Source organism: Alosa pseudoharengus, unplaced genomic scaffold, assembly GCF_046254945.1.
Source record: "Alosa pseudoharengus isolate Yale_2024_CS ecotype anadromous, Long Island Sound unplaced genomic scaffold, YU_APseudo_1.1 YU_APseudo_1.1_scf_12, whole genome shotgun sequence".
Classification (NCBI taxonomy): Eukaryota; Metazoa; Chordata; class Actinopteri; order Clupeiformes; family Clupeidae; genus Alosa; species Alosa pseudoharengus.
In genome coordinates this window covers 13785132-13804598 of record NW_027468587.1, presented here as the reverse complement: position 1 = coordinate 13804598, position 19467 = coordinate 13785132, and the positions used below count along the sequence as shown (strand labels likewise).

At 40.8% G+C, this 19467-nt stretch overlaps 1 protein-coding gene across 1 annotated transcript; it reads left to right on the top strand.

Moving 5' to 3' along the window:
- The first annotated feature begins 3160 nt into the window (after nucleotides 1–3160).
- LOC143118997 (calcium homeostasis modulator protein 6-like) lies at nucleotides 3161–13060 on the top strand. The gene is made up of 2 exons (XM_076280190.1): nucleotides 3161–3703; nucleotides 11824–13060. The coding sequence occupies exons 1-2, from the start codon at nucleotides 3167–3169 to the stop codon at nucleotides 12250–12252; spliced, it is 966 nt and encodes a 321-aa protein (XP_076136305.1). The 5' UTR covers nucleotides 3161–3166; the 3' UTR covers nucleotides 12253–13060.
- Nucleotides 13061–19467: the final 6407 nt, after the last annotated feature.

Genomic DNA, 19467 nt, shown 5'->3' with positions numbered 1-19467 from the left:
CTGTTGTTTAGCAGATGATACATAACTATAACTCTCCATAAAACCTGATGAATTAACCCCGTTAGCCAAACTTGACACATGTATAAGAGTTATAAATACATGGATGACGAATAATTTCCTGCTTGTGAACTCAGATAAAACAGACGTCATGGTTTTAGGTTCAAAAAGATGAGGGATATCCTATCCACATCACAGGCTACATATAGTGATCTTACACTGACCTCATCCACAAGTGTTAAAAACCTGGGAGTTATAACTGACCAGGACCTAGCACTAAGTAATCACATAAAACAGATCACCAAAACTTAATTTTACCATTTAAGGAAAATTTCAAAGATAAGGAAGTCCTTCTCCTTACCAGATGCCAAGAAATTAATGTTTTGTCATCTCAAGGATAGACTATTGCAATGCTATTGCAATGCTATTATGCTGGTTGTAATAATACCTGTCTAAAGAGCTAACCGTTTATTCAAAATGCAGCTGCTCACACACACAAAAAATATGAACATATTTTCCCCATCCTAGCATCTTTACACTGGCTACCTGTTAAAAGTCATTGACTTCAAAATATTACTTATAGTTCTTGGTTGTTTGCCTGCATTGAAAGAGGACACCTCATGAAGAAGCTCTTTTGTCTGCTTCTGACAGAAGAAGCACTTATCTATGCTGGCAGCAGCTGCTGCTGAACAAGTGTACAAAGTCCCTCTAGATGGACTTGATGCAGTTGCAGGTGTTGCTGCAGGTTCAGAAGATGGTCTACCACGTCTTTTCTGAAGACACTGAGTCTTGCCTGCTTCACATGATTTCTAGTAGCGAATCTTAGCATGCTGCAGATGCTCACTGTTACAGGTGGATTTGTAGCAGTTCCTGTGCCAAACTGCTTTGTTCTCTTGTAAGATAACTGCACTGTAACAATGTAATCGTTGGCTGATCTGTGATCCCCATCTCTATACTCTCTCATGGACAAAAACAAGAAATTTGGCGTATGTCTCTAGTGATGGTTCATTCACCAGTACACACATATCTGCCACTGGATACATAGCCCAAAATCTGTTTCTTTTAGAATATGTGTGCCATCACCTGACTAACAGAAAGACACACCTCAGAATATAACCTAACTAGACTGTGCCACCATGGACTATGAAAATGTGCTTGCTCAAATGTAGAAGGATAGAAGGTCACTAATATCACCAACAACGAAGAACAGAGCACTATGTGCTTCAGGTTATTCTATATTCTAAATTCTATCACTGCCAGCTATCATCAGCCAACTGTCAATGGTAGTCAGGGATGGATTACTGCATGGGCCTATACCGGGCCCAAGCCCAGGGGAGTCAGGGGGCCCAAGCCATTGCATGGAATCATTGCCTCAATATCAACACATCATATCAACATATAGGCTATGAATCTGATTGAATTAAAGTATTGGCCATCCCCAAAATGCACCAGAATATAGGAAATCACATCAAATACATTTTTTAAAATGTCCCCCGCAACAATTAGTGGGTGGCCCTTAATACATCTGGGCCCAGGGGCCTGAAAGTTCATAATACATCCATGCTGGTAGTGTCTCACTTTCTCTTTCTCTCTCTTACACACACACACACACACACACACACCTGTCTGTTTGTCTATCTGATCCTTTACCCTTTCTTTTCATCACACTTACATAAGCTACGGAAGGCCTTACAGACTTCAGCTGGTACTATGTAAAAGTCTATTAAGTCAACTTGATTTAACAGAGATCTCTGCACTTTGTGCTCTGAATGGGTGTAGACAAGAACTGACAGAGCAGGCTAGGCCTACACTCAAGAACACTAATAGGCATGAATTGATTGTATTGATATTGAAGTATTATTTTTTTAGCGGACAATTTCGAGAATTTTAGGCACAATTTCTTGTTAAAGAGATCATCAGCCTAAAAATGCTTTATATTCAGGGGCCTCGTCATCCCCGTTATCGTATTTCGTTTTTTTTTTGTTTTTTTTAAATAAATGATCACCGCATTCAAACAATATATTATATTCCATAATAAAGATTGAACAAATATATAAATTTTGCCTCATGATTGTTCATAAACTCATCATAAAATCAAATGACTGCAGGTCCGCTTCCTGTCACCATAGCAGCAACTAGCTAGTCTGAACCAAAGATTCTAGAACAGAGCTTCTAACTTAGCTAATGCTAGCTGCAGCAGCAGTGGCACCGATGCACCACCAGCGCAACTCAAACTTGCACTACATATTCTTCTACTGATGATGGTGATGATTATGATGTTGATCTAAGTGAAACAGTCGTGAGGGACAAGATCACTGTCACTGCCGAAGTCCGCACTGGTGCTGGTGCTGCTGCTACGGACACTATTTCAGTAGCAGAAGCTTTGGGTGCAAACGAAACCAGTAACGTGAGTAGCCCTAACATGATACCTAGCACAACAGTTATCAGTGACGACCCTGCGTTATGGCCAGACACCATAAGAGATGCATAGCGAGTTGAAATCGTTAAAAAAAAAAACCCTGTGCAAATTAAGAACTTTGAATTCCCCAAAAATGCAGATAAACCACCCAGAAGATTCACGGTTGAACATTATTACATGACCATGAAAAATGGAGAAAAAATACACAGAAAATGTTCCTCTCTTCTACACAGCTTCACTCTCTCACCCACCCACACAGACAGACTCTCATACATCGAGTAGGCTAGGCTATATTCATACATACAAACCCCTACTCTCTCTCTCTCTCACACACACACAGACACACACACCATTCATAATTGTAATACTTTCAAAGGTTTTTACTACTGTTTTTTGATTGTCATCTATGGCAATACATATTTGTTGTATTTGAGTATGCCTCAGCGTCCCATTATTACAGAAAAAAGTGTGTTTTAGTTTTAGGGTTGTGGTGTGTGTGTGTGTGTGTGTGTGTGTGTGTGTGGGGAGGGGGGGGGGGGGGGTCGGAGGGGCCTCGGGAGGGGCCTTGGGCCTCAAAGTGTCCAGGTCCGCCCCTGAAACTACCGCACCACCAATTTATGTCTTGACCAGACGCCAGATGGCATCATGACATGCAATTGATAAGGGTACTGAAAGTGTCCCCTTCCCTTAAAAGAGTTGCTCTTCGCCAGGTTCTAATTCTGACCGAAAGAGGAAAAGGAACGCGTCGCAATGGATAAATTCAAGGTTGTGATGAACTTGCTCCAAGAACGTCAAACGACCATTGGATTAGGTGCGATTCCGTTACTGACGGCGGGTGCGGAGCATGTTTTTTCAAATTTTGCCTTCAGGTGTCCTTGTAGCGAGTGGAACTTTCTCTATGGGACGGTGTCTTTTCTTGTGCCGGCCATGGCTTTGCTTATACTTGGCTACATGTTAAGCAACAAAACGTGGAAGCTTTTCACAGGTTTGTGTCTGAAGAAGTCTAAACTTTCTCGTTTCAAATATTTGTGCGGCTGTTTAACTGTTTTTACTCAGATCACAATGAGCGCTATGGTGGCACCTGTCTCATGGATCGCAATAGCGCTTCTTAACGGCGTTTATTATGAATGTATAGTGACGGGCACTAATATCACTCAATTGAAGAGCTTTCTGTGCAGTGACAAGTCAGAGAGTTGCAAGACAGAGCTCTATAGATTGCCGTGTAAGACATCGATCCCGTCGGCGGACAGAGAAGCTGTCCTTACAACCATACGCGCACAGTCTCAGGTAAGTGAGAGTAACACTTGTTTGGTATGGAAACATAACAATTGGTCCTTGTCAGAAGGTGTGAGAGCTTTAATGAATTATTACAGAGACGAATACAGTGCTATGGGCTTTATGTAACTAGCCTTCTGCCTGTAAACTGAGCGCCCCTCAGTGGTATTCCACAGGCAGGGATGGGCAGTATTTCTAATACATGCAAAAATGCTGGGTTGAAAACAACCCAAACTGGGTTGTTTTCAACCCAGCCGCTGAGTAAAATGGGGTCCAACACAGGAGGCCTGACGAAGGCTTCATGCCGAAAGGCGTCGAAGTGTTTTAATTATGTTGTGCCCATTAAAATAAAGGCATTTTAACTACAAAGAAGATGAGTGCCTTGGTATTCTACAACTTTTCTAAAATGAACTATGCAGCTGTGTTGAAGTCACCCTGGTGCTGGGTAGTGTACTCCACGCAGGTGGGGGACAGGAGGGAGCACAGCCCTAAACTATCAACCCAGCAGTGATAAACTATCAACCCAGCTTGCTGGGTTACAGAAATGACCCAATATGAGTAAAAACAACCAAACAAAATGACCCAACAGCCTCAACCCAGTGTTTGGGTTGAAAAAATAACCCAGCATTTTTTAGAGTCTGTATTTAAAATACGTATTTCAAATACAAAATACTATTTTGTAATTTGTATTTTATTGAGATGATGAAAATGCCTTCGTATTTTGTATCAAAATACTATTTTGTAATTTGTATTTTATTGAGATGATGAAAATGCCTTCGTATTTTGTATCAAAATACTTCAGTGTTTTTGTATTTTCAAAATACTGTAAAATACTTTCTGTGAAACACTGTGAAGACATCTATCTAACTATCTATAGGCTAAAGCACAAAATCTCTGTCTCTGTCTGTCTGTGGCACCCTCACATGGTCAAGCCCCTCTGCTCCAGGAGAGAGTTTATTTTCCTTTGCTGGACCGATTAACAGGCCCCATAGGCGTCGTCTGAATGCAACACTGTTTGTTGTTAGTTAGTTGTGCTTAAAGGCATCAGCTGAGGAGACACGACTAGCTTAGGTTACACACACTCCTTTGCTCACACAAGGACAGCCCAAGGACTTGAGTTCACAAGCTTAGATCGCAATACATGAGTTTGCTATTTTCCTTTCTTTTTTCTGTTTTACAGTTACAGTTCTCTGACCTGTGAAATATTTCAGTGCTCTGGTAACTTGACAAGATACCTCAAACAAGGACATTTCCAATTTTGTACATTTTAAATACGAAATGATTAATAATGTCAGAATTATTGGCTTCTAATTGACTTAACTGATAGGATGGTATTAATGTGACAACCTGATTTTTTTTTTTTTTTTTTTTGTATTTACATTGATAGAGGTTGTGCACACACCAGTTTCAGGTGTAGCCTATACAAAATTATTCAACTGTAACTCACCATAAGTGTGGTAGAAATGGTGTTAAATAACTTAGTTAGGTTAAAATGCTACCTAAATAAGTCATCCATTTGGATTGTTTGTCTTTGAGTTATTGTCACAGATTCATAGTGGGCAATCTATTACACCAACAGAGTAAATACTGTCAGTATTAAGGAAGTGTTCCATGAGTTACCAAACATTTCTCAGGGCTACTTTAATAGGGGAGATGGAATCGCCCTTTAGTGAGCGCAACACGGCATAGGTCTTAACCTGCTTTATCCAGAGGGAGACATTTTTGGATGCAGTGACAAAAAGCCTATCATGGCCTGGCTGGTGAAAGTAATTGTGGTGAATAATTACTTAATATTAATCTTAGACTGGCAAACTTCAGGAAAACTCAGGAATCGGGTTTATTCTTTTACAAGCAGAGAGGGTAGAAAAATGGTCGATGGTCTATGTAGCCTTGGCCTGTAGCCAACCTCTCCCTCTCTTCAGTTCTACATCCTTCTAGTCTTAGTCTGAGGGCCCATCCACACGGAGACGCTTTTTAGGTTAAACGCAGAGGTTTTGCTTCGTCTTGGCCGAGCGTCCAAGCGAATCCTGTAAACGCACTGCCCGAAACCGCACTTTTCTGAAACCTGGTCCCAGAGTGGAGAAATCTGAAACCGTAGCAGTGTTTCCCATACATTGACTAATCTGTGGCGGGGCGCCACAAAATACCACAGATGAATATTCTATGTTTAATTTAATTTAATTTAATTTAAATTAAATATAAGGTCAAATGCTTGCATTGCCATTGAGCTGCGCTTTTTACGCACGCAGCCTTTCCTTGCCCCGCCCCGCTCTCTCTCGTAGCCCGCTGCCACTCCTCTGCAGGGGCGTAGCACCAAATTCTGGGCCCTATGCACAAGTGGTGGCCATGCCCCCCCCCCCCCCCCGAACCAACCAACCAACCACCGGCTGTAAGCATGAAGCATGAGGTTCACAACTAACTACTATCTAATCACACATTGAATTAATCTAACAACTCTTATATGTACTGTATAACAGAAAATAATCTTATTACCCAAGACTTCACTGAATTTCTGTTTTATTTGAAGAATGTTTAAAAGCTAGAACATGAAATTAATGAAAACACTTTTGGCTGAGAGAACAGCTATCTAGTATAGCTAACTGAGTGTGATGCGTTTCACAAGTTAGCTTTGTTACTAATTTGACAGCCTTTCCTCATGAACCTAGGCTATTGTAGTAGTAGGCTATTGAAATGTTGTGGTAGGCTATAAATCAGGCATCATGTTATTTCTAATTTTGTGTTAATGCTGTTTTAGCACTGATAATCGCGGATTCGCGGTGGTGTTGAAGTGTTTTTTAACCTTCAGGAGTTCATTTCATTTGTAGACTATTGCTTTCACATTGGGCTCACCTTTCTTGGGAAAGAAGGCTGTTAACACTTGTTTTCCCTCATTTCTTTTTTTCTCCCTTTCTTGCCTCTCTTTTATTTTCTGGGAACCGGATTTAGCTTTCTTAGACTCAGACATCTTCACACCGTGACCGTCTGCATTGCCGCTTCGGCAGAATGAACGTTACTTCAAAAATGCGCCTAGCAGGGGAAGGCGGACTGAACCATTTCGTGCAAGGGAGAGGGTGCCTGCCCTCAAACAATGTTGGCTTGGACACAATTTAATACATCAATCAACTGATGCATTTACCCGAAATATTTGTATCTATATTAGTTAATAACATTTATTAAGATCTTTAAATTAAGGAAATTATTTATTATTAAGGAAAATAAAATTCAACTCCTTAGGGGCCCTCCCCCCACTTGGGGCCCGGGTAATTTATTCCCACTTGTCCCCCCACTACGACGCCCTTGCTCCTCTGCATGTGCATTTAACAAAATATTCACGATTGTTGTTGCCACATAGAAGCATTGCATAGAAGACGTCTGGCTAAATTGCTATTAAATCCGCTTAGCATCGTGACCATGCTGCCGAAATTTGTTCAAAACTGCTGCATTGAAGTGAACTCTGCTAAGGTCTTATCACAACATTGAAGAGACTAAACTTAGTTAAGTTATGAAATCAAGGAGTATCTCAAAGCTAACGTTAGAATACTGTTTGGATGTCGAATTTAGCATAGCCTACTTACAGCTGCTTGTCAATTTCGTTGAAGGGCTCATTTTATTGACTCTGACACTGAATGTTTGCAAAATCCCGATGTAAATGAAAAAGTGTTTTTCCAAAATTCAAAAGTGCTTGTCCCAAAGAGAAGTACGAACCTTTATTTTAACTATGTAGAAAACATTATGAATTGCATCCACACATCAGCAGCCTTTCAACTGTGTTACAATTGCAAGGGTTCTCTCAAACGTCTTAAAAAATGACAGGCACTCAATTAGACCTAGACCTACACTACCAAGACGATCTTAATAACCCCCCCCCCCCCCCCCCCCCGTGGGAAACACTGCGTAGCCCGTTTGAATTCGTTTAGACAGCGAAACCGCACATCCTGCTTGCGTATCGATGATGTCATCGCCACACCTCAGCTGCCCTGGACTTGCACTTATAGTATTGCCTAACAATACTAGTTTTCATACATGACATTACCCAGAGCCATATAAAGGTACCTTTATATGGCTCTGACATTACCTACGATTACACTCCGTAAGATAAATATCACAACTGGTGCTGCGCAGCGCCGATAGCTTATGACTTGGTGGACTGAACACTGTTTTTTCCCAGTGTTTTTTAATGCATTCTAGCTACTGTCAGTGACGCGAGAGAACTTACGTTATTAGGAAAGTGCGGTGTAAGTTTAGGCTACATTATTTTGTGCGTAGTGCCAGTGTCATTCATTTATTTTACATGTCTTACAACATATATACATGCATTCACAGTCGAGTGAAATCAGATATAGCCTAAGCATACAAAGACACTTAGAACTCACGTTAAGCCGATGGTAGCACACTGAATGCAAATGCGCGATTTGATTTGATGCAGGCAAACGTATTGACTGTTACTAACGAAGGTTTTATAGCAATATTATAAATGTGGCGACAGAGTAGCCTAGAACTTGGGTAAGCCTTGCGTTTAGCGGTGATAGCCAAAACTAATGTGAATCACGGACTATCCTACAACCAAAGAAAGTAAAGGTGATTAGTAGGCCTACCTGCGTTAGCCAAATAAAGGACGGGACTGCACCCTTCACAAACCGTAAAATAACGTTTATTAGTTTTACAGTTGACTACACTTGACAGTTCACCATCAGTCCACACAAACAATTCTGGTTTCCTTGCACTAGCCATTTTGTCATAGCCTATTCTGTCTGTTTGTAAAGCAAAAACTTTGGTCAATTTCTGTAAAGAAACAGTGCCACCTATATGCCTGGGGTATGAAGTAACGTGTTAAGTCGTGTTGAGATGGATCCGTTTGGACGCAAATATTCTTGATGCGGTTTCAGGGAAGACGGAGGAAAAAAAGATCGGTTTCGGACGTGTGGACTAGCCCTTAGTTACTTTTGAATGCTTTAAACAAAGGAAGAATTTTGGCGCCAAAACAAGCCCACTTGGTTGGTTCTCCACTTGGCATCAGACACACCTACTCACACCCACTTCACACCTATCTGAATAGCATGAGGAGAGATATCTTATATATCAGAAATATCACTTATAGAATGTTCCAAACATTCTCACAATCAAATCATTACAATCCTTGTACTGAGACTATCACAATGATACCAAACATGAATATATTTACATTTCATGACACATGGATACATTATATCAAGGTAACATCCTTTGTCCTGTGTAGGGGAGACCGGGGCTGGTTGGAACAAGGGCAGGTTGAGACACTGTTAATATCCAGGCTACTAGAGGGAGCTGCAACAAAATTCCAACACTAAACTGACGGCCTTATTGAGTAGAGTAAACTCACGTATGTAACTGGTCTCCAGGTCATTAACCCTTTAGGTGAGAACAACTTTTTGATTTTGTAGTGTCAAAACTTAGAATATGCACCTCCCACTAAATACATCCTAGAAGGGTAATAGTTAGGGATATATAAAAAATATTCATTATAATTGATTGCTAGGGGACTCATCTATAATTTAAAATGAAGTTTAAAAACCAGAGGTGACCGATATTAGCAGGCTAACAGCATTGGTGCAAAAAAGTTTGACCTAATGTGGGCGGGGCAGGTTGGCACACTGATTTTGGGGTTGGTTGGCACATACATTCTCTATGGCTATTTTGTGACAAATCTATAAACTTTGTATTTTACACATAAAAACATCATCAATCTTTATTTTAACATTGTTATTGTAATTACTGAACATAGTTTTACATTTGGAAGCATTTCAGACATTTCTAAACATTTGAAGTAAAAAAAAATTCGGTAGGGACCAAATTGGTCTTGACGGTGGGCCCTACTGAAGAAAAACACACAGAAAAGAAATCAGCAAAGCCCTACAGGTAGTGATATAGATGAGCACTTCAAACAAAAGCAAAAGGAGTACTGCAAAGGACTATAACATAGGTGTTCCAACCAACCCCGACTACATGTGCCAACCAACCCCGTGCATGGGGCAGGTTGGAACACGTACACAACACCACTTTAATCATATATAACTCAAAACAAGGGATCATTTGTTGACATTGAATGTATACATTTTGTAGCTGAGATCCCAAGCTTTCAGTTAATAACAATTTGACCATTTCAACGCATTGTAAGACGGAGAAATATAACCGAGAGTGAAAAGTGTTCCAACCAGCCCCGGTCTCCCCTACCTGATAACCCTTAGAACCAACTGAAACTAGTCTAGAAATTAAATTATTATTAATTTTAACCGTAAAACTATTGCTATCACTGGGAAGTGTGACAGTTGTGGAGTCGGCATTCGTAGCCTGTCACTGCAAAACAGCTACATCTCCAAACTCAAATACAGTAGACTAACAGTCAATAAAAGTGGACTGTCAGAGCAGCACAAAATACTAAAAGCCATGCCGAGTGTCCTGTTCGCTCTTAAACTTTCCATCACATTTGGTGCCTCTACCTAGCCACTTCGTAAATGTGTTAGTTAGTTCTGTACTTTAAAGAACAGTTTGAGCGATCACATAGCCTACGTTCAATGTTGCAATATTATCAGTAGGCCCTATGTGCAATTTACTTTTGAGCAGGATCTTACAAGAACATTTTGAAATGAATGGAAAGACACAGTGATGATGAGATTTTGCACTCAACTGTAGCCTAGGCCTGCTAGTGGTGAGTCTGTTTATTTATGACTATAGTCTATTTACTTGTATTGTAGCCTATGCAACTATTCTATTAAACGCTATGTGCTAGTCTATTAAACACTATAGGCTATGACCGCTATGGTCTTGCACTATTTTCTCCCATGATCATATAGTTTCAGTTATCCAAAAGGCTTGAAGGATGCTCTTTATTATATGGCAATTTTGAGAAAATAACTGATAAAAGTGGCGTGAGGTGACCCCCTGTCAGTGCTCATGCCCCCCCCCCCCCCCACCAGTTGCTCTCTGGCTCCAACCCTGGCAGAGGTTTTTATATTGGGATGTCTAACATGAGGGGTCAGCATATCTCATCTGTTGATTGATTATGGAAGGAGTCTCTTGCTTTCAGATGTTTTTCCAGGTAGTGTACAAGTGAAGAGATAGACGAAAATGGCTTTTAGAAAGAAGTATTTTGTAGTATTTTGAAAATACAAAAATACAGTATTTTATTTTGATACATTTTTTGGCTGCTGTATTTTGTAGCTTATTTTGATACATTTTTAAGGTGGGTATTTGGTATTTTATTTGGAAATACATTTTGATGTATTTGTGCCCATCCCTGTCCACAGGTCACCTGAGAATGATACTGTTTATGACTAATTTATGTGCTATGATGAATAATGCTGAAGAGGAGATAGTCAGCTGTCAATATCATCATCACCTCCATTGTTGTTATTAGTGTGTGTAGGGCTTAGGCTATAGGTGTGGCGGTCTCCTTTAAAGAACATTTAATCTTGTGGTTTGAGTTGAGAGGTTGTAGGGAAACCTGATGTGAAGCCCTAGATAGATCATGTCACTTATTCAAGAAAGTTATGCATGTCAAATAAATGAATTGCCCACAGGCCTGCATGTGACCTTTGGTCAAATAATGCAGGATCAAAATGTGAATGTCCATTTTGAAGTAGAAGCAATGAGTTCTGGTCTAAAACTAGCAAGGTGACAACACCAAAGGCATGCAAAAACTTGGCAGACATAAGTAGATTTTACTGATTGATATTTCTAATGCTAACAGGTGTCTGGATCGCATTATTGGCAATGTTACAGGCCTAGCCTACTGTGAAAGTGTGTAGGTTTGACCCTGACCACACCACTGCTCTATGCCTACAAAGTACATGGCCTGGTTGTCATTGGGGACGACAGGCATGCTTTACTGTCCTCCATAAGCAAGAAAATTAATTTGATAATACCAAATGAACACCTGAAAAACGTGGCAAATTTTGTTATACTAAATTTGGGTAGGCTATGTGTTTTGGGAAGCTGCTTTGGCATTCAATTAATCGGTTAGAGTAATTGTCTAAGGATTCATAGATTGTGAAAAGAATCTTTAGTTGTTAACCTATTTTGAAGTGTCACAGAATAACCACTCTTCAAACCACTGTCTGAATGTTAATTTGGCTCTGCCACTCTCTGCTCTGCAGATCCTAGGCTGGTTGGTGATAGCCTCCATCATGCTCTTCTCCCTGCTGTTCACCTGTATGGCCAGGTGCAACTCTCCAGTGAGCTACCTGCAGCTCAAGTTTTGGAAGACCTACTCTCAGAAGGAGAACGACTTCTTTGACAAGTATGCCACGGAGCACGCTGAGAAGCTTGCCGAGAGGAACATCAAGAGTTTCTTTGAACTGAGCACGCCGGCACCTCAGCTGACTCCTCCAAGGATTGCCTGGGAAAAGGTCTCCAGCTTCTACATATTCAGGACCATGGATAAGTATTACAGCACCATGCATAAGTACGTGGAGACGTGCAGGAACCCTGAGAACCCCATGAGAGTCCTGTCAACAAAATCAGGCGATGGGGATCTTGTCAACCCAGCGGCCCTGGCATTTTTGGACGAGTGCATGATGCTGTGAGAGAGTCAGATCTAACATAATGGTTGACAATGTTTTCCTCAAGTACACTCTATTTCAAAGTGATTTTTTTAAAGAATGTTAGGACATTTTTGAAGACTTTTAGAAGGATTTAAAGATTTTTTATTTATTTGATACATGATCAAGTTTTGTGTGCTTTAAAATGATGACAGTTTTTTTGTTCAGTGATCATGCCATTGTATTTTTGCCTCAAATAATTAAGCTCAGGTTTATTATGCAATGTTTCAGTTTAGGTAATGAATATAAAGTTTATAAAGACATACCAAGTTTGTGCCTTATGTGCTTTCATGGAAACTATTTGTACAGCATAAAACATTCATTGTTCTATCTGCTACAAAATCCTGCTGTTTCTCTGTATCTCTGGTCTGATTTTCTCTTTTATTCTCTTCACTTCCTCTTGACTTCATTCTCTTCCCGTCTCTTCTGATGTGGTCTATGGTGGGTTTCAGCCCTCACATCCTAAAGGCTTACTATGTATGCAGTGAGAAAGACATGTGAGGCTTAACATGTGCATTAAAACACAGCATTGAAAAATTGTACAATGTGAACTTGAATGAAATTTGGCCAGTAGCCTATATGTGCAAAAATGTTAGCCTATGCGGATACACTCATGTGAGCAGTATTTCCGATGTTCTAAGTCATTGTTTTTCTCGGTTGTCAACTCAGTTTCAGTTCCACTTCCACGGAACTTCCCCTGTGAGTATAAAGGCAACCATATTCAAAAAGATTTTATAAGTGGGACAAGTGTGTGTGATGTGATGTATCACAATAAATGCTGAACAGTGATCAATTTATGCATCAAGTCATGCTAAAGGATCATAACATTTGATCTATTTTAACATTAAAGAGGTCTGACCTGATATCAATTTTTATCTTTACTTTCTGGTGTGTGTATGGGGGGGGGGGGGTACTGGTTTTACGTAAAAGGAAACTAGTTTTCAATAACTTCCTCTTAATATAATATGACACAATTCATGCTTAAGCTTGTGTTTTCATGGTTATGTACAAGATTTCCAATACAAATTTCAAGATTTTGCCTGAAATTGCACTGTGCCTATTTATTTACAAGGGCATTGTTCCCACCTCTTCTGGGGCCTACCTTTTTCATGTCATAAAAGTTACATGCCTATGATAACGCTTTACAGTTGTCCAATATGATCAATCTTTCAATTGTTTTGTGACGCGCTGAAGCTGCATGCATTGTTTTGCTCAGTTTAAAATGTGTCTGCGTAATTGTCAGCTGTGTGATGAAATGCATTCATATTCCACTTTTTATGTCTTAAACGTAGCATGAAAAGGCTTTGCAGTAGGATTGTCCAATGGTCAATCTGATGCTTCAATTTGTGTTTTATGTGACACACCTATGCTGGGTTCATGCAGTTTTGCACAAGTCTAATGTTTAGCTGACAACGTAATTTGTCAGCTATGATGAAATTCGCCAATAGGCTAAGTTCAACTTTTCATGTCATGAAATTATAATGTTTATGATAAGGCTTTGCACTTGTTCAATATGGTCAATCTGTGTTGTCTCAATTGTGTTTCATGTGATGTGCCGAAGCATGCATTTGTTGCTCCCGTTGAAAATGTTTCTGCGTAATTTGTCGGCTGTGATCATAATGCGTTCAATAAATTCCAATGTTATATCATAAATATAATATGCCTATGATTAATGTTTGTATGCATCTAATCTAGGCCTATCTTATGATCAATCAAATTGGCTTTTTGCCCACCTGTTTTTTTTTTCTGTGCCCACCCATTTGAACATTTCTGGCTACGCCACTGCTTATGACTGTGTTTGGTAGGCCTGCTGTTCTCTACCCCCCTCTTGTCTGCCCTCTATTGGATAGCCCTAGCCTGACGAGCCAGACCCACATTAAAATGTAATTTGTAAAATGTATATTTGCTGCCGCTAGGGTGCGTCTAGATTTCTAGGCTAGGATAGCCCGGTCTGCCTGCATATAGCAGCGCACTTTGACGAGACAGGTCATGACAAACAGCGGCGCTCCTAGAATAACCTCTGTTAGACTGTTACTTCAGCGCACGCACAAAACAGGCTACTTTATGGGTTAAGTAGCATATCAACTGGTAATTACGCTAGAAGGTATCGCCACTGCCCAAACTACCCAGGGGCGGACCTGCCATTAGGCATGGTCCGGCAATTGCCTGGGGCCTCGTCATCCCCGTTATCGTATTTCGTTTTTTTTTGTTTTTTTTTAAATAAATGATCACCGCATCCAAACAATATATTCTATTCCATAATACAGATTGAACAAATATATATATTTTGCCTCATGATTGTTCATAAACTCATCATAAAATCAAACAGAGGCGTATCAAGCTTTTGTGGGGGTTGAGGGATAGGAAAATGAAACAATCTGGCCAAATTATAAATAACTCCCTACAGGGACGTTGTAAGTATTTTCTGAGAGGGGTGCGGACTATATTGGTGTCCGGGAATTTCTCCCCCGAAAAAAAATTGAAATTCTGATTCCTAAAAACACCAGTTTAATGCAGTTTGGGAGGGACAGAAGAAGCAGCGCCCCTCATGTGTGGCTCATGTGACATGTAGGCCTACATGATCTACCTGCTATCACTTCACTATTTGACACTACCCTACATGGAGACATATCTCATGTTATAAATCAAGAAATCATTTCAGAAATTATGTTTTGTGCATATGGGTAGCAGGCTACAATAAATTGCCTAACAGACAGCAGCCTAATTTCGAGGTATCACTAATACCTATTAAATAAATGTAAAGGACACAGAACTGTAAGCTTAAATTCAAAAACGTTTGAAGTCTACCCAAACATATGCAAAGGGAATATAAATAAATTGTGTTGCATAGGTAATTAATGTCAATTTAAAGATTATGATTAGCAGTTTCTATGCATTTTTCCATTGATAGTTACAGGAAGCCACGTTGTTGTTTAAACTATTGTTGCTTCTAGCCCACGTTACCTCCAGTTTCACTTGCTGCAGGGACGCACACATTGCATGAGCGATCATATTTGAGTTCTACATCCGAGATAGAACGCTTGTGTCTTGACGCCGCCGTTTGTAAGATCAGATCAAATAAGACGTTCTAAATGGAACGCGATGTAATTAAGCTGTTCCTTTCCAAGCGTCTTGGAGACGTAGCCTACTGTATGTGTGCTGACTGGGCTATGTCTATATAGTTGATGACACCAAATGAGCAGACGTGTGAAGCACCAGGCATAACTTAATTTCGCGGCTACGTGGAGCAGTAGTAGGTTAATTGTTGAGGAGGCCCATAGTTTGAGAAAAGCTGCAGATCATAGGCAGAGAAAGCATAATGCTCTGAGAACAGTAGCCAAAGGTTTTCCTGCAGAAACAGGTGCCTTGGTAGCCTCGTGAGACCATCCTGATCTCGCGAGCTTCAGGGTTTCACTCGCAGATCAGTCTGGATACTTTCCGTTAAAGAAAATTTGGAGCAGTTCACCAAACGAACGTCCAATCAGCGTTGGCTTTGAGGCGGGTTGAGGTGTGACGCAACGAACAACATGACGGCATCCACAGAGATGAGCATAGCTATCGCGCAAGTTTTATTCAAATTAGAAAGTATTCCTGGGTAAACTGTGAAGCTATGAGTCTCAGCCATGCAGCTGGGAGGAATGAACGACACAGACATCCTCCATGGCTGATTCCAGTTCATAATGGAGGAATATACTATCTTCAGAAGTGTAGGGCCTACCGTGAAAACTTGATGGGAATTGTCGTTGATTAGGTTCATAAATGGTAAGTTAAAACATCTTAACGTTTGTCACGTTACCTAACTTAATTGTATGTTAAACGGCATTAGAAGAATACTTTGTTCATCTAATTGGTTGATTTGGCCCATCGATAACCAACAAAGGTGGTGATAGACAGATGGTTTATCCAATCAGCTAACCAGTATGTCCGCCCCTTCCCAAAAGTTCTTCAATGAAAAGTTCCCAGATGGATATGCGGAGCAAATCCATCTGGCGGAGTCAGGTTAGTGCCTTGGTGCACGCACCTCGCTTTCACTTTGACTCCCTGCATTGTGACAAAAACTGTCAGTCAGACAGTGAATTTTGGTTGACTAAATTAGCATAATGCGGTAACAATTATCATTTCAATTCTATCTGAAATCTGCTCACTGCAGACGTTACAATGCAGACCAAGCAGCAGCATAGCCTTAAAAAAGACGCACACTTTGAATTTGATCAGAGCGGCTCTGGTTCTTCACGTAACTTGATGTGATTGGCTGGATGACCGTTCAATCAAATTAACAGACCTATTTGTGTCTCTGTGTGTCCGTTAGATACGGTTCCAACTCTTTACGGGAGCGTTTATTTCCATATTTTACTTTCAATTTAATCTGACAAAAAGTGTGGGGGATAGAATCGTGTTCCAGCAAAACTGTGTATGTTATAACACCCACATCCCCCACGCTTGCTACGCGCCTGAAATCAAATGACTGCAGGTCCGCTTCCTTTCACCATAGCAGCAACTAGCTAGTCTGAACCAAAGATTCTAGAACAGAGCTTCTAACTTAGCTAATGCTAGCTGCAGCAGCAGTGGCACCGATGCACCACCAGCGCAACTCAAACTTGCACTACATATTCTTCTACTGATGATGGTGATGATTATGATGTTGATCTAAGTGAAATAGTCGTGAGGGACAAGATCACTGTCACTGCCGAAGTCCGCACTGGTGCTGGTGCTGCTGCTACGGACACTATTTCAGTAGCAGAAGCTTTGGGTGCAAACGAAACCAGTAACGTGAGTAGCCCTAACATGATACCTAGCACTACAGTTATCAGCAGGGGCGTAGCACCAAATTCTGGGCCCTATGCACAAGTGGTGGCCATGCCCCCCCCCCCCCCGAACCAACCAACCAACCACCGGCTGTAAGCATGAAGCATGAGGTTCACAACTAACTACTATCTAATCACACATTGAATTAATCTAACAACTCTTATATGTACTGTATAACAGAAAATAATCTTATTACCCAAGACTTCACTGAATTTCTGTTTTATTTGAAGAATGTTTAAAAGCTAGAACATGAAATGAATGAAAACACTTTTGGCTGAGAGAACAGCTATCTAGTATAGCTAACTGAGTGTGATGCGTTTCACAAGTTAGCTTTGTTACTAATTTGACAGCCTTTCCTCATGAACCTAGGCTATTGTAGTAGTAGGCTATTGAAATGTTGTGGTAGGCTATAAATCAGGCATCATGTTATTTCTAATTTTGTGTTAATGCTGTTTTAGCACTGATAATCGCGGATTCGCGGTGGTGTTGAAGTGTTTTTTAACCTTCAGGAGTTCATTTCATTTGTAGACTATTGCTTTCACATTGGGCTCACCTTTCTTGGGAAAGAAGGCTGTTAACACTTGTTTTCCCTCATTTCTTTTTTTCTCCCTTTCTTGCCTCTCTTTTATTTTCTGGGAACCGGATTTAGCTTTCTTAGACTCAGACATCTTCACACCGTGACCGTCTGCATTGCCGCTTCGGCAGAATGAACGTTACTTCAAAAATGCGCCTAGCAGGGGAAGGCGGACTGAACCATTTCGTGCAAGGGAGAGGGTGCCTGCCCTCAAACAATGTTGGCTTGGACACAATTTAATACATCAATCAACTGATGCATTTACCCGAAATATTTGTATCTATATTAGTTAATAACATTTATTAAGATCTTTAAATTAAGGAAATGATTTATTATTAAGGAAAATAAAATTCAACTCCTTAGGGGCCCTCCCCCCACTTGGGGCCCGGGTAATTTATTCCCACTTGTCCCCCCACTACGACGCCCTTGGTTATCAGTGACGACCCTGCGTTATGGCCAGACACCATAAGAGATGCACAGACATCCCAAGTCTCCCGGAAGTTCCGGGAGTATCCCGCATATTGATAGCGGCTCCCTGACGCCCGCAAATTAGATAAAATCTCCCGGAATCTAGAGCGAGCGATCAAGAGCGCACACGCGAGAGGGAGACCTAAAATCGCGTGTGCATCTGAGTGTAGCGCGCACACGACAGGGGAGAGAGAGAGGGGTGGTGCGTGTGTGTCTGAGCGCATCCAAGACAGAGCATCCTGATCAGTTCAGTGTATCTAGGAACAGGAGAGTCACGACAGAGTCAGTGCCCCCAAAAAAGGAAAATGTAAGACCCATTTTAAAGTGTACCCTTGTTTATAAGAGTAAAACATAATGATAGGCCTAGTCTTGCATGCTGCACTGTTTGTTAGCATTGCCCGTGGTGGGTTAAATGATTGCAAAAACATGTTGGTGAGTTTAACTAGTGTCAATTAATGTGCATATTATTCAGGCCTATACTAGATGGCTTAGTTGCCAAGGCTACATGAAAAGACCAAACTGCAAGATCTACATATTTTATTTTCACAATTAGGCTATCTATAGGCCTTCCTTATTTGGTGTACTGACTAGACATTATTGAACAAACATATTAATCTCTATTTCAGTATCTAAGTAGGCTTTTTTTAGTATTGTTATTTATTTATTTATTTATTTATTTGGGGGGGGGGGGGGGGGGGGGGGCTTCGTGATACCTCCCTGAAATGACTTTTTGCAGGTTGGTATGTCTGGATGCATGAGTTGAAATCGTTAAAAAAAAAAGGCCCTGTGCAATATTAGAACTTTGAATTCCCCAAAAATGCAGATAAACCACCCAGAAGATTCACGGTTGAACATTATTACATGAAAAATGGAGAACAAATAAACAGAAAATGTTCCTCTCTTCTACACAGCTTCACTCTCTCACCCACCCACACAGACAGACTCTCATACATACATCGAGTAGGCTAGGCTATATTCACACATACAAACCCCTACTCTCTCTCTCTCTCTCTCTCTCTCACACACACACACACACACAGATAAACAAAGGTTTTTACTACTGTTTTTTGATTGTCATCTATGGCAATAAATATTTGTTGTATTTGAGTATGCCTCAGCGTCCCATTATTACAGAAAAAAGTGTGTTTTAGTTTTAGGGTTGTGGTGTGTGTGTGTGTGTGTGTGTGTGTGGGGGGGGGGGGTGCTCTGAGGGGCCTCGGGATCCTTTGCCTTGGGCCTCAAAGTGTCCAGGTCCGCCCCTGAAACTACCACACCAACTACCAACTTATGTCTTGACCAGACGCCAGATGGCATCATGACATGCAATTGATAAGGGAACTGAAAGTGTCCCC